This window comes from Phoenix dactylifera, chromosome 17 (genome assembly GCF_009389715.1).
Source record: "Phoenix dactylifera cultivar Barhee BC4 chromosome 17, palm_55x_up_171113_PBpolish2nd_filt_p, whole genome shotgun sequence".
Taxonomy (NCBI): domain Eukaryota; kingdom Viridiplantae; phylum Streptophyta; class Magnoliopsida; order Arecales; family Arecaceae; genus Phoenix; species Phoenix dactylifera.
The window spans coordinates 8,973,193-8,997,483 of record NC_052408.1 but is presented as its reverse complement, the minus strand read 5'-3'; the positions used below and the strand labels follow the sequence as shown (position 1 = coordinate 8,997,483).

General features: G+C 37.6%; 3 protein-coding genes across 6 annotated transcripts in view; 2 read left to right on the top strand and 1 right to left on the bottom strand.

Moving 5' to 3' along the window:
* The window catches only part of LOC103706433 (DNA-directed RNA polymerase III subunit 2), a 52,052-nt gene extending 45,621 nt beyond the window's left edge, over positions 1-6,431 (top strand). Inside the window, exons 32-38 of one of the 4 annotated variants that reach the window (XM_039114895.1) lie at positions 1,215-1,340; positions 1,411-1,466; positions 2,211-2,281; positions 3,502-3,586; positions 3,697-3,800; positions 5,340-5,468; positions 5,926-6,431. In XM_039114895.1, the coding sequence (XP_038970823.1) occupies positions 1,215-1,340; positions 1,411-1,466; positions 2,211-2,281; positions 3,502-3,586; positions 3,697-3,800; positions 5,340-5,468; positions 5,926-5,976 (622 nt within the window). In that variant the 3' untranslated portion in view covers positions 5,977-6,431. Of the gene's footprint in view, positions 1-1,214; positions 1,341-1,410; positions 1,467-2,210; positions 2,282-3,501; positions 3,587-3,696; positions 3,801-5,339; positions 5,469-5,925 lie in introns of those variants that run through there. The other 3 variants (XR_005506678.1, XR_005506679.1, XM_039114896.1) reach the window with 3 other exon arrangements.
* A 5,342-nt stretch (positions 6,432-11,773) lies between these two features.
* Positions 11,774-13,978, top strand: LOC103706384 (glycine cleavage system H protein 3, mitochondrial). The gene is made up of 4 exons (XM_008790460.3): positions 11,774-11,986; positions 12,352-12,440; positions 13,216-13,386; positions 13,540-13,978. The coding sequence occupies exons 1-4, from the start codon at positions 11,875-11,877 to the stop codon at positions 13,666-13,668; spliced, it is 501 nt and encodes a 166-aa protein (XP_008788682.1). The 5' UTR covers positions 11,774-11,874; the 3' UTR covers positions 13,669-13,978.
* On the bottom strand, positions 13,833-22,695 carry LOC103706434 (ent-kaurenoic acid oxidase-like). Its single transcript, XM_039114894.1, has 8 exons — positions 22,463-22,695; positions 17,770-18,247; positions 17,199-17,462; positions 17,010-17,099; positions 16,801-16,879; positions 16,582-16,688; positions 16,317-16,438; positions 13,833-14,341 (listed from the first exon to the last, which is right to left on the bottom strand). The coding sequence occupies exons 1-8, from the start codon at positions 22,693-22,695 to the stop codon at positions 14,242-14,244; spliced, it is 1,473 nt and encodes a 490-aa protein (XP_038970822.1). The 3' UTR covers positions 13,833-14,241.
* Positions 22,696-24,291: the final 1,596 nt, after the last annotated feature.

Here is a 24,291-nt window from a genome sequence, read left to right as displayed (position 1 = left end):
TATACAAAATGGAGTTTGTTTTGTATGAAGATGTATGTTAAGAATAAGATGAAGTATACTACACACATGCACACCATTTACAGTAAGTACTTAGGGATGGTATGGCATAAAACTTAAAAATTTACTCTAAATTCAATTGATTGATCAAAATTAAGACCTTAATTAAATTGGTAGATTAAAAGGATTATCTTCTGTCTTGAATTTACACAAAAAATGGTGATACTTTAAACTATTTCCAATATTTATAGAAGAAGATGAATTACGTAGCAATTTTTCATGGATTGTTGTGTCATCATTGCATTCCAGTTGGAGTTAACAGTAAAGTTTTGTTAGATAACAGTGCTACAAAATTGTCAAGCTAGAATATTGGGAAATAAACATTCAAGTAGACATTTGCAAACATTTTAGAAATATAAAGGCTGATATGCTTGTATACTGTAACTAAAGGATATAGAAATAAGAAATGTTTGTGTCGGAGGAGTCTAAGAGTCTGAATAGTAGGTGTTTAAGTGTTTTTGGTATTTTGGCGGATGCAGAATGAAGACCAAAGAATGCTTGTAAGTATGTAGGCCATGGATCCTTGTAGAGGAAAAGACCTAATAAAGCATAAACGGAAGTCAAGGTCATCTGTCTCAGTAATTTTTTTTTCCTAGTGATTTTTGGAATGTGATTTAGATATCCATTGGATTAGAGAAGCAAATCAATATGAGATGGTATCAATTTTTTTATGATCCCTTGGTAATTCTTCTGTATAAAGTTAAGAATATTTGAAAGAACTGAAAAGAAACCTTCAAGAATTAATACCCAAATACATGTCTGAGATCAGCTTTTCAGCTGGTCATAGCAGTAGGCTGTAGACCTGGATAGAAATTAAAGGAAAAGTCGATTTTAAAAAAATGAATATTAATTTGGATAAGGCTTATTTTGTTTGGTTCTTGTTGAGATGGTTTCTTTTATATAATAATCATATCTACGTATTGAGACTTATTTTGTTTATCTCACTCTTGTCCATATTATATGCTTGTTTCCTATTCAGTAAGCAGATGATTAGTGCTTGATGAGGTTGCCAGCATCAATTGATTGCATAGTTGCTCCCTGTGTTCCATTGACTATCATTGTGCAAATGTTGCATAATGTTACATTGTGAACCTCCACATATTACAACAGATCTTCAGCATGGTAAATTTTCTGTAGCTAACATGTGTAATCAACAGCCGAATGACGATAGGGAAAATGATTGAACTTCTTGGTGGCAAAGCTGGAGTATCTTGTGGTAGATTCCACTATGGCAGTGCTTTTGGGGAACCAAGTGGCCATGCTGATAAGGTTGAAGACATAAGGTAGATATACTTTTATCATCATAAACTTCAACCCATGATCCTATGCTCATACCTTTGTGAATAAGTGCAGTTACACCCTTGTGAAGCATGGGTTTAGCTATAGCGGGAAGGACTTCATCTACTCAGGTAATGTTGATACATGCATGCACAATAATGAAACACATATCTTGGTTATTCAATTTTGAGTCCTTTTTTTTTGTTTGAGAGAGAGGGAGAGAGAGGGAGGTCTACCTGCACTATAATTAGTAGGCCTAGTATTTGGGGATGCATCGCCCAAGATTGACCCAAAACCTCTAGTTGCTAGGCGGAGGGGTATGACTACTTGGACAGATCCCACTTCATGATTTTGAATTAGATTTTAAAAAGGTGAAAACTGTTACAGGAAAACATGAAATAAGGAAGCAAAAGAAACAATAAACAAGCTGAAAAAGACTAACAAACTGACATGCTTTATATTTAATTTCTAAAATCTTTGATAGTATCAGACATCTTGTGTATCTCATATGAGTTAATATACGACTCTACAACCTGGTTTATGTTTCTCCTTGCATTTGGTTCATCTGTTATTAAATTTGAACTTAGCTGATTGAAATGGAATTCAAATTAGATGAAGAGGACAAATGAAGTGTACAGGAAAGAAGTTGAAGATGAGTGCAGATAATGATTATTGTATTATTGGTCAAAACAAAATTATAATCTTTGCTACTTCTCAACCATTGCTGTACATATTTTTTTTACTGTCTAGATTCCTATTTCTGCTTATTATTTAACAAGTTTCTTACTTTAATTTCAAAATTCTCTTCACATATCTCACTTCTACAATTAGTATCATTGCTTATTTAAGCTTGACATGGTGATTGTGTCTGCCAGGCATTACAGGTTATCCCCTTCAAGCATATATATTTATGGGGCCAATCTACTACCAAAAGTTGAAACACATGGTAAAAGCATGACTGAGTTATGTCCCAAGTGTTTACACATTTGTGCAGTATCATAGCTTCTAAAGAATTTATGCTCAACTGAATGGACCTTTTGGTTATGATTGAAGGAGAGTTATTTATTGTCTTGTCTGGTTTTACTATGGTAACAAAAATGATTCTTTTGTCTAACATGTATTCCATAGTTTCCTGAAACAAACTTCTAGCAAAATATTAGTCATATTATTAATGGCACTCTGTTGGTAATCAATAACTTTGTATTCTAAAGTGTTTCATGAAACACTACAGAAAGCTAAAACAATAGCTCTTAGTGATACTTGAAAATATTCACTAACAGTACAAAGTGCCCCCCTGAAAATATTTAGTGATAGTTGCAAGTGGCTATATTCATACCAGATTAGTACGATCCATCTGTCTCATAAAAAAAAAGAAGAGAATAAAAAGTAACAGTAACTGTAGTCTTCTAGTTGATTATCAAGTGATTATTAATGCATATAGTTTTTATGTGCATTTGCATGTGTGTGTTTTTGCCTGTATAACTGATGATGTTATTCTGATTTTATTTCCTTGCTTATTTGGTTCAATTTGGGATGGGTTGTTTGTCAACTTATATAGTATAGTAAGATTGTAGAGTGATTGTATGAGTATCTTTCCAGCTTGTCGTTTATACTTTATACATCCAGAGCAACTAGCTCCCTTTCCTATTCTTTAATGTATGATGGCATCTCATATACTTCTTTATTGGCGAAATTAAGATCAGGCTTCCTCTTATTCTTTTAAGAGGATGGACAAAATTAGAAGTAAATTAAGAGATCAAAACTTGTTTGAAAAAAAAAAATCATTCCAGTCTAGAATATTGTATGATATTCAAGCCACTTATTCATCTCTGTGCATGCCATCATATGAGACAATGACCTTTTATAAAACAAAAACTTCAAAAGTAAATGTTTGGTAATTTATCTACTTCCAAAGAGCCTTATGAAATTTTGGGTGGTGACCTTCTAGTAGGACATCTACAAGTGCAAAATGGAAAGTAGATTGCTAGGTTAACAAATCTTGTCACAACACAGGGATTAAGAATTTAAGATGTGAAAGCAGAGTTAAAAATATCATTTCTTGGGATCTTTTAGTGGCTTGCTGGAAGGTCATAAAAGTTTGTGCAACCTCTCTTGGCTTGTTGGTGGATGGTCAGTTCTTCTCTCGCTTTTCTTTTAATTTGCTAGGTCCTTGATAAGATGCATGCACGAGCTAAAGGACCCCGTGTGATGCTGACTAGGCAGCCTACTGAAGGAAGAAGTCGTGATGGAGGTTGCTGAATACATTATTTTGGACTTAAAGCTGGCTACATGATGTACCTATACTTGGTTTCAGGTGCAGGATGCTAGTTCTCATTCGTTCGTTTATATTTCAATTCACAGGATTGCGTTTAGGAGAAATGGAACGTGACTGTTTGATAGCGTATGGTGCTAGCATGATGATCTTTGAACGTTTAATGTTATCTAGTGATCCTTATCAAGTTCAGGTATATACAGAATGTTCATTTTTGTTTTCTTTTTGTTTTTTAACAATGGCCATCATCTTATATCATGCTAAACATGCATGAAACATGATTTGGATTGTTTTGACCTCTCTAATTATGGCATTTTATTTTTCCCCATTGGATCTTTTTTTGGCCTTATTATCTTGGAATAAAAATGCTTAAGATATGCCCAAAAAATAGTTTCCTGATTTATTAATCAGAATCCAGTAAACAGCACAGATTGTGTGTTTTTGCCACCTAAAATTATCTATTTTTTTCTTCAGTTGCTTCTGTCAGTTGAAAAGAGTGTAATCTATCAGTATGTTATTCTTGCTATCTGTCAGAACACTTAAGAATCTTTTTTGTTGATAAGCTGGATTTGATTTGATTAACCTCAATCAGGGGTTGCAAATTGGTGTGGATGGTCAACACATGGGATCAATGGGTCAACCAAGATGATTATCTGGTCGATATGTTTCATGTAATACTGACCTCTCCACTAGCCAATGGAAGGGCACTGCCATGATTCCTTTCCACACTAGCACAATGCAGTCACCACTAGATATGAAAATTTCTGACATCTTGCTGCCATCTTAGTAATTAAATGCGACAATAGCCCTCCATGTGCCAGGCTTATTGGGACTCCAAGCCATAGATAAAAGCAAAGTCGTGAACTTGACCTTTCTAATCCCCAAGAAACTTTGGGCTTAATGACTGATAACCATGCCATGATTTAAAAAATTAGGAGGGGTAGTGGGTTTTGCCTCTTTATTGATTTAGGGCCCTTAAGGAACCTCCTTGAGGTATTCCTTTCAACTAAAAAAAAAGAAAGAAAAGAGAATAAATATTTAAGAAGACTTATTGGATCACCATCAATCTTTGGTTAAAGTGAGAATTGCTCTCCAGTTTGCCCATCTTTGATTCTTTTAAATGATGAACTGGATTCAGGTCGGACTTATTGTCTATGTGAGAGGAGATGACAGAAATACTTATGCAGAAGGCCTTGGCCTTATTTCCACATAATGCAATAAGTTCTAACTTAAAAATTAAGATATATATTATGACTTTGTGGGCAAGACAAATGTCAAAATTTTTCTTCACCTGCTGAGAAGAGGTGTACTAGTCAGACTTCCTCCAGGAGTATGGTAATGTCACCACTGGATCCTTGGTGAACTGTTTATTCAGTTCTTTCATATTGCCTTTCTCCAAAACAACAAAAGTGACAGGGATTCTGTCTGAAGCTAAATTTTATGATTAATTATTGAGCAAGAAATTTTGAGTCAACAGTAGATAGAGAACAGAAAAGCAATAGGGGCTACCATCCTTCTAAGTAATATGCATGATTGACATTGTTTTACCTGTAATCTGGGTATATCTAGGATCATTATAGTCCAAATGTATGATCAATATTTGACTCCATGTAGCTATTTTGGCAGCATTAGATGTCAGCAGCATTAGCTATCATGTAATCATTCCAGGCATTTATAGTTTCTCCGAAATTGTGTTATGTGATTCCGTCTTATGGGTTCACATGCCTTCCAGGTTTGCCGACAGTGTGGTTTGCTAGGTTATTACAATCACAAGTTGAAGGCTGCCTTTTGTTCGATGTGCAAAAATGGGGACAACATATCCACTATGAAACTTCCATATGCTTGCAAGCTTCTATTTCAGGTAATATGCTGATCAAATTCTTCTAGTTTGTGGTACTAGGCTTGTGCATGTTCATGCTTTCAGGTTTCTCTGTTTTTTTTTTGCACCCACAATTTGCATGTACACACATTAAATACCCAGTGTATGATTTAGGTGGATGCCTTTTACGATTGTTCATCTTGTTTTAATTAAGACTTTCAGGCCCCCCTTTCTATCCTGTCCTATTCTTCTCTTACCTCTACCTTCTCACACTCCCGTCCTTCCGACTTGTATGTTGCTTCATTAACAAATTCTGGGCGGGAGAACTCTCCTTTTTCTCAAAAAGAATTTCAATTGAAGTCATTTTCTGCAAAGCAGAATGCTTGTTTTCTTGTATCTTCCTGAAAGTTAAAATCAAGGTTTTGTTTGAAATTTTGCCTACTGTTGACAAGCTAATCAACTTCATTGTTATTCTTTTGATGCACTTGTATTCCTACAGGAATTGCAGTCGATGAATGTGGTTCCACGTCTGAAATTAACTGAAGCATGATAGAGATGAGGTTGGCCGTCGTGTATGCCAAAGGACAGTATTGGACTTAGCCTATGGATAAGATCTCCAGCAAATGTAGACAGATCAAGTAATGGATATATGAGGACTCGTAATACTGAAAAAGATGATACACAAACATCTCCAAAGAAAATAGGTTGGAGGTCCAGTCTGCTCTTTTGATGGAAGACTGTTTCAGCCATTATGTCCCTGCTGCTGAATTGTTTGCTCTGAGAAGAGAGAGGCTGACGGTTTGTCAGTTGGTATATTGTAATAAGCAAATGAAGTTGTCTATGCTCTGGCGTTGTAAATAGAATGGAATACTCATTCTTAAAGTTTTGGTTTAAAGAAAAGGCTTTTGGCCTGAGTAACTCTCATATAAATAGAAACTAATTTGTTCGCTTGGTTTATTTCTTGAAATTATCAGCCTTTCTCACCGAATAAATATTGCTAATATACATTCAGGTGTTTAAGATTGCTCTGATGGCAACTTTTATGGACGAATACCATGAGCCATAGTGTTTAATTCAATTCTTTATCCTCTTTGAATAAATCCTTGATAATTCAGTAACAACTAGAAAAGTGACATAATTTAAGATTTATCTGAGTCATTTCATTGCAGAACTAGCTCCATTTCTCTCTGTACTCCTTTTAATTCTCTATCTATTGGAATTACAGGTGGAAGAAAAAAAATATAACTACCCACAAAAACCTTCCCAATCTTTACTTCTCTCTTACTTGGCTTGCCTCGACCTGCCCTCTCAGATTTTTTTTTAGCTCCCTCAGGTCAAATTTTCAACTCTTGACGCCTCGCACTAAGCATCTATATAGAATAGGATCTTGCATCCTCTAGGGTGTATATGCATGATGGCAGACTTTCAAATCTACATTCACTGCCACTAAATATTTGACTCATCAAATCTACATTCACTGCCACTAAATATTTGACTCAGTCGCTAAGAACCCTCCTGTGGTTATTTTTCTGAACCAAAAATAGGTAATACAACTACAGGTAAGATAACAAGATCTTCATAATATCACATTTGACTTTATTATGGCATAGAATTTAAAAATCATAGTGATAAAGGTGTGCACATCAGAATCCACACTATCTGCTACCAAATGACGGATGGAAAGCATAACACAGTCGCATAAACTACCTAAAGAAGCATATTTTAGTCAACATGATACAATGCATCCCAAGAACCAAATCTGAACATCCGTCAGTTTGTGGATCATACTTTCCATCAGCCCTATCAGTTCATGCCCAAACCTCGTGGAAAATTGAGCATTAATATTAGTTAAAGTTGAAACTTGCTATATTAAAATTCCTATTGTCCATGGGGCTAAATTAACATCAAAATGAGAAGAAGCAGTCATGAATTCTTAGATACATTACCACTAAGAAATTTTTTTTACTCTCTCACATAAAATCGAACAACTAGCATTAATGGTCAAAGCTGGAATTAGATCGAGATTCTGTGGATAAAAGAGTAGCCAAAGCATATAAGGGTGCAAAACGAGTTACATAAATTGAAATTACTCCAAATCTCGCTACGTGAGATTAGGGCTAACCCCACAAAAATCTCGTGGTTATTTGATAATCTAATGCTATTGAATTCAAATTCCCAAGTCCCTTATTGCCGCTCATCTTCTTTGATCCCTACTTTTCCTCCTATTGCCGGTGATGGAGTCGGGACTAGAATGAGGAAGTTAGTGAAGGAACAAGAGATGGTTGCCGTGGATACGAAAACAGGGACTGTGCCAGAAATGGAAGGGAAGAAGGAAGGCGGGAGGAATGGAGCCCACCGGCGTTCGATTGAAGAAAGACTTAGATTTCTAGAGTTAGGTCATTAGGAAAATCATTTAAAAGTTGCTGATTGGAACATTTATTATTTTAAGGCCCTGTTAGAAACGTCAAGCGAAGCTTAATCTAAAAGAAAAATTCTAAATTCATCCCTCACGCAATTTGAATTACTTAGAAGGTCCTAGGTTATAATCTCCTCATAATCCGGCAATCAATTATATGCGCAAAAACCATGTCTTATCCGGAAGCAAAAACGCATAAAAAATATATGCAGACGTAAGCGCATAAGATCCGCCGTAAGACGAGCTTGCGCATCAATAAATGCATCAAGCATGGACGCACGCATAAAATTTCTATATATGCCTGCATAAAATACTATATACGGATGCCGCATAGACGTAACGCGGTTTCAATGATGATGATCGCGCACCAATGTAGGGAGCTCTCCCACCTCCGGGGCGCGAATCGCCCTCCAAGATCTTATTCTTCTTAGAAGGGAGAAGAGAACGAGGCAGGCGGCAGCGAAACAAACAAACCATACTAGCAATAATTATTACAGGAAGGGAAAGAAAGAAAAAAGAAGAAGAAAAAAATAAAAGAAGCGAAAGCAAGTGAGAGAGCGCTCATCATTACACGACACTATACTCTCCACCCTCCCCGATGCTCCTCCCGTCCACTCCCCCTCTTTATGGCGCTCAACCGCTACAACCACGAAGACGGGCAACATCGTCATCGTCTAAGAGAGCAGGGGATTTGAGAGAGAGTCAGAGAGGCGAGGGATGGTGGTGGGCCGGCGTACGGACCCGGGAAGGCCGGGATTTGAGTGGGGAGGAGAGAGCGGGATGGGGAGGCGGCCTTGAAAGGAAGTGAGCTGGGGGTGGCCATGAAGTCTATGAAACTGGGATCCAAGCCGGCCATAAAATTTTCAAACAAAATTGAATATGCATAGAACTTATATGCGGACAAAAAAAAGAGAGAGCATAGATATTTATGCGGCCACAATCCGCATGGAGGGCTCTATGCGGGCCGGAAACGCATAGTTGCTTTCTATGCCTCCGTAACCGCATAGAAGATTCTATGCGTTCACACTACGCATAGACGGATCTATGCGGCCGTAACCGCATAGAAACGGAATGCATAGAAAGCAACCATGCGGTAATTAACGGCTCGCATAGAGTCTTCTATGCGGTCCGAATCCGCATAGTATGACGTCATTGCACAAGGACCTAAAAACTCAATTCTTCTCGAAGAAAGCATATTATGGTTGCGAAAAATGGAATCTTTCATTGAGATTTTAAGCGGGCAGTGAACAAATTTTTATAACTGCGAGACGTATTTCTTCAACAATGATGATTTCTATAACATCACTGTGCACCAAGGACGGAAAAAATGCAATTTTTCTCCAAAATAAGCAATCACAATTATACATGAAATGAACCGACGATGGAAGAATGCTCATTCAGCCATCTTTCGGAGATTAATCACTCCAAGGGGTTGAGTTCGGAAAGAAAGGGAGGGAGAGATCGAAGTAAGCTAGGGTTGGAATCCCCAAGGAAATACCTGGCGAGATATGGAGATCCGGCCGCGGGCGAGCAATTGGATGCGAAGCCCGTGGCAAGTGGAATCGAAGCGAGAGAGAGAGGAGAGAGAGATCCAGCGCTGCGTTTAGTATGGGAGAGAGTTGTTTAGTCCTACATCGCCTGTTATGCCTCCAGCTCGATTTTTCCCACTAGGCTCCATGCATGGGCGAAGGTGACGACGGATATAGTTCTCTCTTTTTTTTTATCCTTTCTTTTGTATCGAAGGCTTAAGAGTGTGGAGTGGGGACAAACATTTGACCATCCCAGACTCCATGATGATGGATCTTCGGACAATGGATTATTATTATTATTATTTTTACTTAGATTTAAAATGAATGCTCCTGTTAATCCTGATGTTTTTCTTTATTATTATTATTATTATTTTCCGAGAAACACAGCTGCATTGCTACTACATGGAGGTGTCAACTAGCTGGGCCACGTCTAGTTGGCGATAACAAGTTCTTGGTAGATTACATTTCACATCAAATGCAGAAGCAAACCAGTTCCAACTGTCTAGTTTTTTAATCCACTATAGAACTATATAACTATATCCTATGGCTCAGTTTTGGTTCAGACAGCGACAACTTTTAGAGCAGCAATATCTTGCAGCGTGCATTTACCACTTACAACTTTGACAGGATCATGAGCACTTCGATATTCTTGATATGAATGCTTCTGCTTGTTAGCATGCAGTATTTGCATTTAGTTCGTCTGTTTCACCAAATTATGGGTTCACGTGTATATCTTTTTCTACAATTTTGAGAAGTACGCACAGTTACCGATTTTTAATTTCGTTTGGCTTTAAAAATGACGATAACATTAATTATATTTTAATGATATTAAAATAGGTAAACATGGCTTATTTAACTGAAATAAAATTTTGAAGTGAGAAAAAAGTAAATAATCTAATTTTTCAAAGTGTGTTTTCTGAATTTTTGATAAATTAAATAATAATTAAATCCGATTATGATATTTATTTTATACTTGATTAAACGGTCCTTGCATGCATGTTACTGTTATAATAGTAATTATTTTAAAATATGTTATGTGCTATATAATGAAATTTGAAAAATATGACTGAAAAATTATAAAATTTATTTTATATGTCTGTATTCTGAGCACGGCTACGATCTGGCCCCGCCAATAAAAATTATTTTTTGACCCTGTCGACTTGTTATCTAAAAAACTGATTTCAACACCGAACACCGGTGATTAGAATAGTAATATTTGGATACCAAACTACCAGTGATTAGAATAGTAGTATTTGACACTTTATACATTTTGTATCTGACTAATGCCACTGGGTTACGTAGTCATAGTCTCATATTAGATTTCTAGTATCAATTTATAAAAATAATAATAACATTCAAAGAGATATATATACTATTCGAATATTGATTTATTCCCAATTAGTATCATGCTTTTTAACTATTTTTTTTTTCATGCTTAAACCTTACTTTATGGTGTTATGTTGTTTACTGGGCTAGTGCAGCTTATTATTTTTTCTTTTTCTATTTTTCAGATCTAGATGCATGATTGTTTGCGACTTGGAGGAGTGCGCCAAATCTTCTGAAAATATTCTCAGTAATTGGAGTTCTAATTAGACTATTTAGACTAGCTTAGTTTAAACATCTTATTTGATTTGAATATTTTGACTTATGTCTTTTTGGAGTAATTGATTATAAGAATGATTTGCTTTAGATCATGATTAAATAATTTTTTTAAGAATCAAAGAATTATTATTGTTTTGAGATTCTGATATGATTTATAGTCCTGCATGCTTATATAGTCTGCTATGCAGGTATCTGATATCTATTATGCTCTAAATTTGGGGCATGACAGGTATAAGATTATTTGAGAAACTTCCATATATCGCACATCTCATTATCTCTCCTCCTGCTCTAATAGGCATGTGCATAGTGGATGCAAAATACTTGCACCGTAAATTTGTACAAAACTGCCCATATTATAGCTCCCAAGTAATTTATTGTTGTGATCATTCTAATTTATAATTTTAGCTCTTTTAAGAAAGAAGCTTGTCGGTAATGAGCTTGATGGTGAGCTTGGTGCAACATTATGGTCGCATGTTATAAATATAGAAATAACCTCTCTGCATGATAAGTTAAGGTTACATACATTTGATACTTTTCGGACCCAGACTTGTGTGCATTTGACCACCCTTTTAGCTTGTGGGTAATAAGCTATGGAGGGAGGACTAGCTCCTGGCTAAGGAGACACTGTACCACGTATAAGAATGTTGAAAGATAGTTATCCATCTCTAGAGATATTATTCATACGTGCACACATATTACATATATCATAATGAAAAGATAAAATTTTTGAGGATGAGGTTATGAATATCCAGCCATCCGGCTCCTCCGTCAATCCTATCCACAGAGTCACCAAATCTATAACGTCCCGTATTCCTTTCCCTCTATCTTCCCATAAGCTTTGCTCCACTAAAACGAAAGAAAGAGGAAAAACAGAGAGGAGACAAAGGAAACAGATCATAACATGGCTCTAAAGCTGTGGGCTTCTTCAACAGCCAACGCACTCAAAATCTCCTGCAGCGGCGCCAAGACTAGCCCTTTCCTCCCATTTTCCATCTCCAGATGCTTCTCTTCTGGTGCTCTTCCTCTCCACACTTTAATTCCTTAGCTTTGTTCTGATAAGATTTGGGCTGCTACTTCCAATGCTCTAATTAATTGGTCTCCCAAAATTGCACTGTTCTCAAAGAACCGAGTTTTGTTTCAACTTTGTTGGGATTGGTTTTCGTCAAATTTGGATGAAATTTAGCTAGACAAAGTAGCGGTCTACAAAGATAAAAACCTGAGTTCTTCCTGTTTTTCTTCTCAAAAAGATGATAAAAAACTTGGTTTTTGACTGGTTTCTGTGTTTCCCTTCTCACAATATGTTAGAAAGATTCAATTAGTGTTGGTAAGACAGGATTCTGGTCATCTTGTTGCTTAAAAATTAGTATCATAATTGCAGTTTTGGATGGACTGAAGTACAGTTCTTCCCATGAGTGGGTGAAGCATGAGGGCTCGGTGGCTACCATCGGCATCACTGACCATGCCCAGGTGATAATTCTCCATTTGTTATCCTCTTCGAAAACTAATCTCTTGTCCTGATGAAAGCTATTAGAGTATAGCTAAGGAACATTTTGTTCATGTTGGCTGAATCAATTGCAAGTGCCATTCTTGGTTCTTTGTGGTTTCATCCGTGATTTCTAGTATTGCTGTTTAACTCACTGTTTTTAAGATCCCAAATGGACGGCTACTCGAGTAAGAAATATTTCTACTTAAATGAGCTAGAATTGCTTATGAGCTTATTCTGATGCGAATTTGGAATAATCTTATGGGGCCACACCCTCAGTTGAACAAAGTCTTGCTCGACTCAACAAGATTAATATATAAAACGCCTTAATTAAGTCAAGCAATCCGACTTAAAAGTATTAGGATGATCCAACATATTGAATTTAGGACTCATAGAAACTGAAAAATTTGCAGTAGCCTTAACATTGTACATATTGAATCCGTACTTCATAATTCAAGTCATGTCAGTATGTTTAGGTGCTAGAAATTTATAAATTTGCTGTACATATGGTGACCGAGGACAATCCTTTTTCTTTTTCCCAATCGCAAATACTTCCTGTTATTTCTTATAATTACTCTTTCACTATAAGATATATACACTCTTGCAAAGCTTCAGCTCTGGTTCACCATCTAAATTCATGCACAAGATGCCATTTCTAAGTTCGGCAAAACTGTATGGTTATTTCTTTTTGTTTTTTGTTTTCCTTTGAGGAGAGCTTTTACTTCATCAATAAATAATAGCTTCCTGTTTTGCGCATAGGGGCATCTGGGAGAGGTGGTGTTTGTGGAATTGCCGGAATCCGGGAGCTCGGTTTCCAAAGGAGGCGGCTTTGGAGCAGTGGAGAGTGTGAAAGCAACCAGTGATGTCAACTCCCCTGTATCTGGTGAAGTTGTTGAAGTCAACACCAAGCTAACTGAAACACCTGGACTGGTAATTCAGTGAATCAAACCCCTCTCTTATTTCCGAATATCTCTCATATGTTAAAATGTTGCAGCTAAGTGATTCATGCTAAGAATGAGCTTAATGATTCATATGAACAGAGTGTTAAGGGATTGAAGTCTCCTATGTTTTTCTCTTGTTTAGATCAACTCGAGCCCTTATGAAGATGGATGGATGATCAAGGTTCGACCCAGCAGCCCAACGGAACTGGACTCGCTAATGGGTCCAAAAGAATATACAAAATTTTGCGAGGAAGAAGATGCTCACCATTAGAGCAAGATATGCATGGGTGCTAGTTCTCCTAACTGGCTTTGTGCTTCATCCCAAGAATTAAGGTACCAATCAGTCAGTTGAGTCTGTAAAGAAGCATCTCATGTCAATGGTTAAAGTTCAAAGCCATTTAGTTAATTCTGTTTCCTTTGCCTTCAATATGTTTCTTTGTTGGAATTATAGTCTGCTTTCCCTCGCTTCCTTTAACTTTGGTAGCAGATGCTTCAGGTCTAATTGTTCCCTATATCTTCATGTAATTTGGCCCATGCTTGTCTCCACTTGCACATTTAATATTTTCTCTTTAGCTTTGTGACTGTTGTTTGACTAATTACCATGGAAGACTTACACAATCATGCATGGTTGGAGGATATGCCATCATCAGAAATATAAGGAGATCCATTACATTGGTGAATATCCATACTTGGAAAACATTTTCTTTATGGTGTGCAAAAATGAACCTATATTTGTAAGATATATCCGCAGAGAGAAAATTTGGACGAGATCAGCCACTCTGATACATAATTTTATTATAATTATTGAACATAACATTGAGAGTTTTCGACATCTATATTATGTCTATGCTGCTGAGATCTTTGTGATATTTGCCAGACAATTGTCCATTGGCCGAGGATGAGGTAAGTATCTGATTGGACATGTTGGGTTCACTCTTGCAAGCCTGCACATGAACAAGTTAAAGAGTCGTTCTTGTAATATAAAACCATTATCTAAAATTGACATATAAAATATGTGGTACTGCATTTCTTAAAAAAAAAAAAATTTGAAAATCCGTGTAGAAGCAATATAACACAATAGCTTTAACTCTAAAATGTCCAAGGAAGCTCTAGAGACTTGCTTGGGTTGAAACAAAGAGAAGACCTCTAAGAGGACTGAAAAGCTTTGAGCACAAAAGACAGGATTGGAATGCACCAAGCGCCAAAATAGAGTAACTAGCAGTAATGTGAACAACTTAGGCAATAGATGAGAATTCCAACCATTTTATTGGCCGGTGACATGCAATATTTGCAGGAAAGGCTGCTATTCTGTTGGCTTCAAGTTAATGATTCATTCATTTATTTATTAATTTTCACTCATTTCCTTTCAAGGTGCATGACTTTCTCAAGGTCAAAGTTTTCTCCAAGATACATACTGTATATGGCTAGTTGGTGACAATAAAATGAAGAGCTTAGGCACTAGATTAGAGTTTCCAACCAATCCAATTGGATGATGACATGCATAATTGGCAAGAAAGTGTGCTGCTACTCTTTAGGTGCATGACTTTCTCCAGGTCAAAGTTCTGTGTTATCAACTTAATAACTGCAACAGAATGACCAACTTATATGGGAATTTTGACATCCATATAGTTGCAAAAACTGATGCCATTCAATTCAAATGTTCGCACTGCCAGAATAGATTTTAAGGTCCCGAATGGTATCTGGAAAAGTAACAGCTCAAGACCCCATGGACGACCCTGCTGAAGGTTGGTTGACACTCAGATCTTGATCATGTTACAGTAGCATAAATTAGAACTCTCCAGTAATTCATGTAGGATAGAATAAGATGTCCGATACTTAAAACATGACAAACAGATAGATCCACAGGTCATATTTAGAATACAAATAGATTACAATATACAAGAATTTTTGAAACCTATCCATTTTGGAATCCATTTTAGTTCTTTAGGACTCTTCCTACAGCTGAACCTCTATGATCAAAGAGAATGAATGGAGTTAAAAGAATATGCAATCAGGTTTCTAACGCTTAATATGTAACCAATATATGATACTCATCAACCTAATTTTGGTTCAATCAACCCCTACATCTTTGGAGAACTCCATCAACTCCTTGTGTGAATCTCTACATGGATTTTTCATACTGAGTCTCTCACACTCTGTCTGTCTACACAGAGACATTATGTGAGGTTACTAGTACACTAGAGCTCATTATCCACAAAAGACAAAGTGATCAATCAAATAAAATGATATAAAATAACAATCTATCTGTGTTGTCATCACTGTCATCAAGCACAAAACTGTTTAAAGCAACGGTCCATCAAGATCCTAATGACTTAATTGAAATTCTATAGCGGAAGACTTATTGTTTGCTTGATAATCTTTATTTTCCGTAATTTTTATCTTTTCCTGAATCAGGTTTTCACTAAAGTCAGAAAAAAAAAAGCTACATATTACCAGAAGATCAAGGGATCAGAAACAATTTGATCTTAGATATACGACACCTTCTTTGTTGTAATTTAGTGAAACATTTTTCACTAGTTATGAAGTTGGAATTCTATTATGTTTCTACGAGTATTACAAGTAATGTCTATCAATGATACCTAGGCGATATACAAAGTTTTTCTTTTTCTAAAAAATTAAAAAAAAAAATCCGCTAGAACCTATGAACATCAACTTTCTTGGCCTGGTGATCAAAGCTTCCCCTTTCTGAGAGGTACCAGTTCAACTTTCACCAGATCATAAGTAAATATGTTATGTAAAGAGCATCTCAAGATGTAGTTTCAAATTAATTTGTACACTCAGTGATTCAAGAAACAGTAAGCCAAAAAAAATAAAATAACATAATTAACAGGAATAAATAATAATGTTGCATGATGATGGGGAAAAAGATGTTGTAAAATGAAGAATAAAAGAACTTACTGATAACCAAGGAGAAAATGGTGCAGGAAAACAGAGATCTCTAATTTGGCCAGCTCATTTCCAGGGCACAGCCTGCTTCCTCCTCCGAAGGGAAGGAAAGTTCCTGGCTTGGGTGTAAGATCCTGGACAGATAAAATTTGTATGTAAGAAGTCCCTCTACAAATATGTATGTCCATATATATCCATGGTTAATGCCATAAGAACCTCATCTCCTCAAGTATAAAAACATGCACAAGAAACAACAGAAAAATCGCTCATTACTTACATCCCATCTACTTGGATTGAAATCCTTAGGGTCAGGGTAAACTTGAGGATCCATGTGAACACTTCTGTACCAAGTCTGAACTCTCCAACCCTTAGGAATGAGATAACCTGTGAACAGCCATACATTACCAATTTTTGCCATTATTTGTTTCTGATTAATTCTCTCATGATTATTAGTTTCTTTGTCTTTAATAATCAGAAAGTTGATTATCGCACTAACCATTGACATAGACATCATCAGTTGCTTGCCGGAAAGCCACAAATGAGATGTTAACCACACGTAGGGTCTCATCAATAACCTTCAAAAATGAGAATGATGCTCAGTACCAATGTTCAGAATGTGCAACTAATTCAAGTTGTGATAAGAAATGCATGCAAATATTTGACCTAACATAATCACTTAAAAAGATTATGAAAAGCTGGACGGACCTTTGAAAGATACTCCATTTTTCTGAACTCCTTTAGTGTAAGTCCCTTCTGCATAGGTGGTTTGTTTCTTCTGATCTCCTCTTGTTCTGCCTAAACACATTTGCCATGCAAGCATTAGTTGCAATGACTTCTATGTTCAAAGATTAAAGGTTAAAATCAAATGTGTCAAATATCCTACTCCTCTGCTACCTTAGCTTTTTGGAAAATTTCAGGGTGGTCTTGTAGTAACACAGTGGCCCACATGGTGATATGGCCAGAAGATTCATGACCAGCGTTGAGATACATGATCATTATGTCAATAATCTCCTCGTTGCTTAACCTACTGCCAGTTTCATCTTCGGCTTCCATCAGACGATCCATCATGTCCTTAGTTGCTGGATGTGGATTTTTTGCCCTTTCTGCCCTTCTTTCATTAAGTACACCTTGCAGAACGGCCACCAACTTTTTCCGAGCCTGAAATTTAAGAACATATCATTTAGATTAATTAAACTGTCAGGAAATATTAAATGCCCATTTTCAAAATTGGCACACTAAAATGTAATCATATGGTTGAACATGAGTTCGTGTATACCAGTTGATTTTATTAAAAAATAATTTAAACGAGAACTCTTAGAATAAGGGAAGGAAAGAAGGACAGAACATGAAGCAGAAATACTATAAAGAAATAAAAAAAAGATGAGCAAGTAAAATTTGTTGTCAGAAAATATACTTTCTTAGTTAAATTTGTTCTTTGAGAAACAAAGAGACAAAGTTAATGTACCTTAAGTGCTCTATTGTAAGCAAATCCAGGAAGGTTAATGGCCATTGCTCTCATTCCATGGTTAAGATCAGTGTATACTTTTTCCAAGGACTCCATTATGCTGTCACCCTCCGAGCTTAGAAATATTTTCATGATTATTTTAAATGTCAACCTCCGCAGTTCTGTAAGGAACTCAATTTCTCCCATCCCTGCCCACTTCTCTAGAGTGGATACAACAGTATCCTCAATGAACTCTATATATGTACTAAGTGCTTCAAAACCATTAATTGGAGCTGATGTCAGTCTCCTTAGCCGCTTGTGTTCTTCATGAACAATGAATAGAAATGATTTCTTCCCAACGAGCTCGCAAGTGGCCTTAGGCCAACCAGGCACAAAGTGCTCATCATCCATCAAAACTTGCTTGCAGTTTTCAGGCGTTGTGACCATGATTGTTGGGGTCCCAAACATGTAGGCCTTGTATATCCCGACACGGCTAAACCTGTAATTAGAATTGGAATGATAAACACATGTTAGCAGATGCAGTGTCTTAAACTTTTATTCATCCATCCTAAATGGCATGTTTTCGTACATACTAAGAGCCAGAAGTGTCAGAAATATGGTCAATGAAAACTTGAACATTTTTTGAATGAAATGAGAGCTGAAACATAAGATGATAGAATCTAAAGGAGAAAGAAATAAACATGGTAGAGACAGGTTTCCAAAAGTAAGGTAGCACAATGTTCAGGCAACATTGACAATGATGCAGAAAAAGATGGAAGTATATCATGACACTAGATGAAGACACTTGAAAATGGAGAAGTTGGCAGTGAAATGAGGTCATTTGCCTCCTCTCTCTCCCCTCCTAAGGTCCTAGGTTTTGCTTTTTGCTCTTTGTGCCCTGTCATTCAAAAGGACAACCCTTATTGGTTTATTTTAGCTTCAAAAGCCATATAGCTTTTCTAGTTGCTCTTTCCTACTTTAGTGTATGAAGTGCTATCCCCTGTGGCAGATGGATGTGGCGCATGAACATGTGCGTGGATATAACATACACACACACACCCCTTTTGTCAAATGCTTGATCTTAAACTGCCTCAGGTAGTCTTCTGAAATCAGATTTAAAATGCAAAGACGAATAGGAGCCATGCATCGATTTTGGTAATTATCGAACCATAAGAAATTCCAATATTAACAACCACAAAACTTAAAACCTCCAATGATATTAGAAATTTAATAGTACCATTAAAAGTCAAATATATTTAGAGACAAGATGTGCAGATATACCTTTTTGTCGCATTATCTAGTCAATTGCAATAACATGTCAAGTATTTTCCAAGGATGACCATTCCAAGAACCAATTTGACATTGCCTCCTAAAACTAGTAAGCAAACATAACACCTAGACTCCATTTAGCTGGAGGCCTGAAAGATCTAGAGCAAGGTCTGCTGTGCCGGTACCGGGCACCGTACCAATTGCCCGGTGGCATGAGTCGGTAAGGGCCCGCGTTGTGCCATGCTGGGCTTGTACCAATATAGCAGAGGAGGTGAGGGAGAGGGGAACGAGAGAGAGAAAAAGAGAGAGAGAAGGGGGAGAGAGGAGGGAGAGAGGTGGAGGCTGGCGGAGGGCCGGCGAGAGCCGGTGGAGGCTAGAATACAGGGAAGGAGGCGGAGGCCGCGCTCAGATTCCTGTTTTGTTCGAAACAGGGTTCCGGCCGCTAAAAAATGTCATAATTTTTAAGTGAAGTCGGCAAATCGTTTGTAGACTTTACTTAAATATCACAATTAAAAAAAAATCGCAATATTTAAGTAAAGTCAGCAAACGATTTGCTGACTTCACTTAAAAATTATAATTTTTTTAGCAGCCGGAACCCTGTTTCGAATGAAACAGGGATCTGGTGGCGGCCTTTGCCTCTTTCTCCATTCGCCAGCCCTCCACCGGCTTCCGTCGGCCTTCCTCCCTCTTCCTCTCCCTCCCTCCCCCGCTCGCTCTCTCTTTTCTTCTCTTTCCTTCTCATTCTCTCCCTCCGATGACGCATCTCGATTTTCTTGCTGGAAATGTTCCGGTCCACCGCCGGTATGGATCGGGACGCCCTAAACCGGGCGGTTCGGAATGATTCTGCAGACGTTGATCTAGAGTTATTTTCAATAAGGAGGTCTCTAGAAAAGATCTTTTTTTTTGTTGGGGGAGAGAGAGGAATGGAGGGAGGCAAACTCACATAAGCTATAATTGATCCTAAAATTTGGGAAAGAACCACCTAGGACTAGAACCTAGAACCTCTAGTTGCTAGATGGAGGGGTGCCACACACACCACGTCAGCAGTGCACCACAAGAAAGAAACCGAGACAAGATGCATGGGTGGCAATCCAACACGAGCGTATGATAAGTGGAGCCCATGGGAATGGAGATGCATGATTGCCATGGTGCACCACTGACGTGGTACGTGTGGTGCAGGGTATAATTTCTCGTGACCACCAGGGCAAGTTCCAGTTCATTTCTAAGAAAGAGTTAAGACCAAGGAATTGAGCCATACATGCATTCACAACTTGTAAATCCAACCCCTTTCAATGACATGCAAGGACCTAATGAAATTAGGCCCATGTGTCCCCTTAAAAAAAAAAAAAAACACAAAGAAAACATGACCGTGCGTCCCTGAAAAAATGCGTGGCATTTAGTGTCTCGAAAAGTAGCTGCAATATTTAAGTTTCTTTACACCCACTTCCTAAGTATTCATCTATGAAAATCTAAGTTTTTCAATATCTAGAAGGCCAATTATCAGATACTGCAAGATCTTAGGACTTATATAGAACAGCTTTCAGCTCACAATTGCCTGCAAATAAACAGAATCTCAGTATGAGCTAATATAGGGGGTTGAAAGGGGTATTGCACAGGTTCCCATGTTGTTATATAGTTCCAATGGGCTAATCTTCAAAACAGATATCAAAATATCCTCTCTTCATGCAACCAAGCTCCATTTGAGCCCTTCTCTGTTCTCATTATTTTCCCCTATCAGAATTTGTACATTAGAGCATAAACTAAAGGCTTCAAAACAAGCAGCAGTAACAGAACCAATGCAGGCTCCAAGAAGCAAACGAAGTTCCCAACCACTAGAAGACAACACCAACCCATAATTCTATGCTGACTCCTACTTCCCTCCTACCAATGCTAGTGACAAAAGTGTCCCACCGCACATTATATCACATAGGATATGCATCGTATAGTGCTTTACTTGCAATGCTACAAACAGAAAGAGTTTGATATGGATGAAAATCTAGCAGATGGGCCAAAAGTAGAAGTATCAAGCAACTAAAATAACAACTAATGGCTGTGTTTGGGTTCAGTCAAGTGGATCGTGACCTATGTCAAGCCATGAATAGCCCTGTGTGCCAGGTATGGCTCAAACTCAATTATGAAAAAGGTAGAATAAGTTGAGATCTAGCTCATAGAAACCGGATCCAATTTGGACACGATTTGGTGTCGGATCTGACTTGAATTAAACTAGATACAGCTAGGATGTTTCATCACCCTCCTTGGTGATGTTTTAATTCTTATAATTCTTTCTCCCATCGTTACTCTATTGGATTTCCTTTTTTTTCCCAATCTCGAGGCTGAGAATATAGACATGAAATATATCAGAAGGGAGAAGCTTTACCAACATAAGGCCACAAGCCTCCTGCATTTAGATGAATTAATTACACAGGTCGTGGCAGCATAAAAACATTAAGAAAACGAAATATATCCTACAAAATGTAAACTATATATAATGCAACAAAAATGAAAAAAAAAAAAATCTGATACAAACACATATAACAAATGGGCAAGACAAGTTTGTAAAACACTTCATAAGTATTGATTCTGGAAAATTAATCAATTTGGATGGGTCTGATCTAATGTTTGTTTTAGAGCACAGAAATTGCCATGCGCCAAGCAAGCTCAAACTTTGGCCCTGTGCACAGGAGTACTTTGGAGGACGTCACTGCACGAACGACCACCAACTAGGGAATATAGCCACCCTCACAGAAAAGTGCAATAGTATTTACAAGTTGGGTAACGTTTTGCTTAAACTGTACGTGGGCCACACCAGACATGGAGCATGACTGAGATAGGTGAGGACCACTTCTGGCCGTCACCAGCCAAATCCAAACGGGTCCCAACCCATACTCAAGCCCCAATCTCGGTCCCACAAATCATTGCTCTTTTGATCTTTGTTATTAAACATAGGTCTATTGCAATTACTTATGACACAAATTTGATAAAACAGCTGATGTAGCATTGTTTTCTCTCTTTTTTTCAAAAGAAAAAATTGTAATAGTTGTTGAATTTTTTTTAAAAGAAATAAAAAAGGTGACACAAATTTACAGTTGAAATGAAGAATTCTGATGTTCAATCACTAGCCATCTATCCATGCTCTATGATTGAAGGAACAATCAGTACTGAGAGCGATAAACGGTGATGGAAACTAGTTTGGGCGAGGGCTCGAAGATGGACAACAAAATGGGTTCTTTCTGGTTCGACCCCACTCTAGATCCAACTAATGACCTGTGGACCAACCTTAAGTTACCCAACTTCTTTAAGTTAATGATTAATCCTCGTCCTTTCTCCAAAACCCCGCACGGAAATCCCCAAAAACTAATCATCAAACGCTTAAACACACACACACACACAGAGACAGAGAGAGAGAGAGAGAGAGAGAGAGAGTGCATGAACAAATGAAGCTGACCGTCGGATGTAGGAGTTGATGAAGGAATCAGGGTCGTTGGATTTGAAGGCGCGGAGGAAAGCGGCCATGTTGCCGAGGATCGGCCACCCGAGGTCCCCCGGCGGCAACTTCTTCCTCTTCTCTCCAAGCCCCCATTCGTACACCCACTCCTGCACCTTCCTAGCCCCGCCGCTCACCGCCGCCACCCCCGCCACCGCCGCCGCCGCCACCACCAAAAGCCCCCACAAATCCATCTCTCTCTCTCTCTCTCTCCCCCCCTCTCTCTCCCGTCTTCAAATCTCAACGAGGGATGAGACTCGGGCTCCCGAGGAATAAATAGATGGTGGTGCATGCCTTGGGAGTGAGTACCGTTATAATTACCGTTTCCAAATATAGTTGCATAGAGCCAAAAATTAAGGGAAGAGAGAGAGAGAGAGAGAGAGAGAGAGAGAGAGAGAGAGTAATCCCAATTCCCAATTGCCGCCCGGGTGCGGGCGCAGAGTATGTACTTGTCCTGTAGCACACGAAGTGGATGCCGTCCATGCAATGCTCCAATGCTCCCGTACGTTTGATCTTTTCCTTAGGGCTCGTTTGGTTCGCGGGAAGCATTTTCCTTCCTACAAATATGATTTCTGGGAAATAAATTCCTAGAAAGAGGATGCCTAAGAAAGTACTTTTGGCATGTTTGGTTGACCATGGAAAAGTGACAAATTTCCAAGGTGCTTATGTTTGGTTGGCCATCCACTTTCCTAGGAAAGTTATATATAATTCCTATTATGCCCTTAATAAAAATTAGGTTTTTAATGCCTCTTTAATGCTGAAGGGACTTTTTGGAAAAAAGTAAAAATGGAGTGATTCCCGCCTCATGGAAAAGTAACTTTCCCATGTTTCTCATGGGAAAGACTTTCCCATGAAATGTGGGAATCACATTCCCATGGGAATATAACTTTCCCTTCTCTCTCCTTTGAAAACTCCAACCAAACAAGAGGCATCTCATTACTTTTCCGTTGACCACACTTTCCCCCCTTTTTTTCCCGCGAACCAAACGAGCCCTTAAGGGACGGGAGTAATATTTCTTATCAAAAAAAAGGACAGGAGTAATGGTGCGGCACCATGTTTAGCCGCTGTCACAAATTATGGGATTAGCAATTAATGCAGCCCAATAAAACCATACCTGGTTTTGAGCATTTAGGGAATGGCAAATAAATTTATCCATGCCTTATCCCGGTTTGTAACTTTGTTATTCTTCATAGGACATGCACAGTTTTTTGTTCACATATTTTTCTGCATAGATAAACTAACAAATAAAAGATATGCTGATTTGCTATATTTGACAGCTTATATGTTATATCCAACAGAATCTTGTTGATGAATGGTTATATTGATAAATGTATTTTTTTTGTTAATTTTTTGTGAGACTTTTAATGATGTTTCTATAACAAACTTTCACAAATTTTTTGTGAATTACCTTTTCCAACGTATCTATTTATTATTACTACCTTTTTAACAAAAAGGATTCATATCTATGAAATAACTAACAATAATTTCAGGATTCTAAATTTTTTAAAATGGAGTCCTTGTTTTAGAGAATTTTGGAAAATAAGTCTGCTAATTTTTACTTTCTTATGCAAACAATGAAGGCAACTTAAAGCTAGCCAAACTTGCCGGCTTAGAATGAATTGTTCATGTGAAAAGAAGGAAATTATCTTTTTTGTACGACAAAACACAATTTAGTGGATGTCTGATGGAGATTCTCTGTGCTTTGAGGGATATTTGGATGCACAGGCATGATTTAAGATGATGGTACTGGTGTCACGTCTATTAATGCGCCAATTTCGTCACACTTAACT

Excerpts from the sequence above, each read along its gene's own strand:
- LOC103706384 (XM_008790460.3), top strand. The coding sequence starts at position 11,875 with ATGGCTCTAAAGCTGTGGGCTTCTTCAACAGCCAACGCACTCAAAATC. Across the intron at positions 11,987-12,351 it reads CTCCAGATGCTTCTCTTCTG|TTTTGGATGGACTGAAGTAC; the intron begins GTGCTCTTCCTC and ends TCATAATTGCAG. Across the intron at positions 13,387-13,539 it reads TAACTGAAACACCTGGACTG|ATCAACTCGAGCCCTTATGA; the intron begins GTAATTCAGTGA and ends TCTCTTGTTTAG.
- LOC103706434 (XM_039114894.1), bottom strand. The coding sequence starts at position 22,695 with ATGGATTTGTGGGGGCTTTTGGTGGTGGCGGCGGCGGCGGTGGCGGGG. Across the intron at positions 17,100-17,198 it reads AAATTTTCCAAAAAGCTAAG|GCAGAACAAGAGGAGATCAG; the intron begins GTAGCAGAGGAG and ends AAATGTGTTTAG. Across the intron at positions 16,439-16,581 it reads TCAATCCAAGTAGATGGGAT|GATCTTACACCCAAGCCAGG; the intron begins GTAAGTAATGAG and ends TTATCTGTCCAG.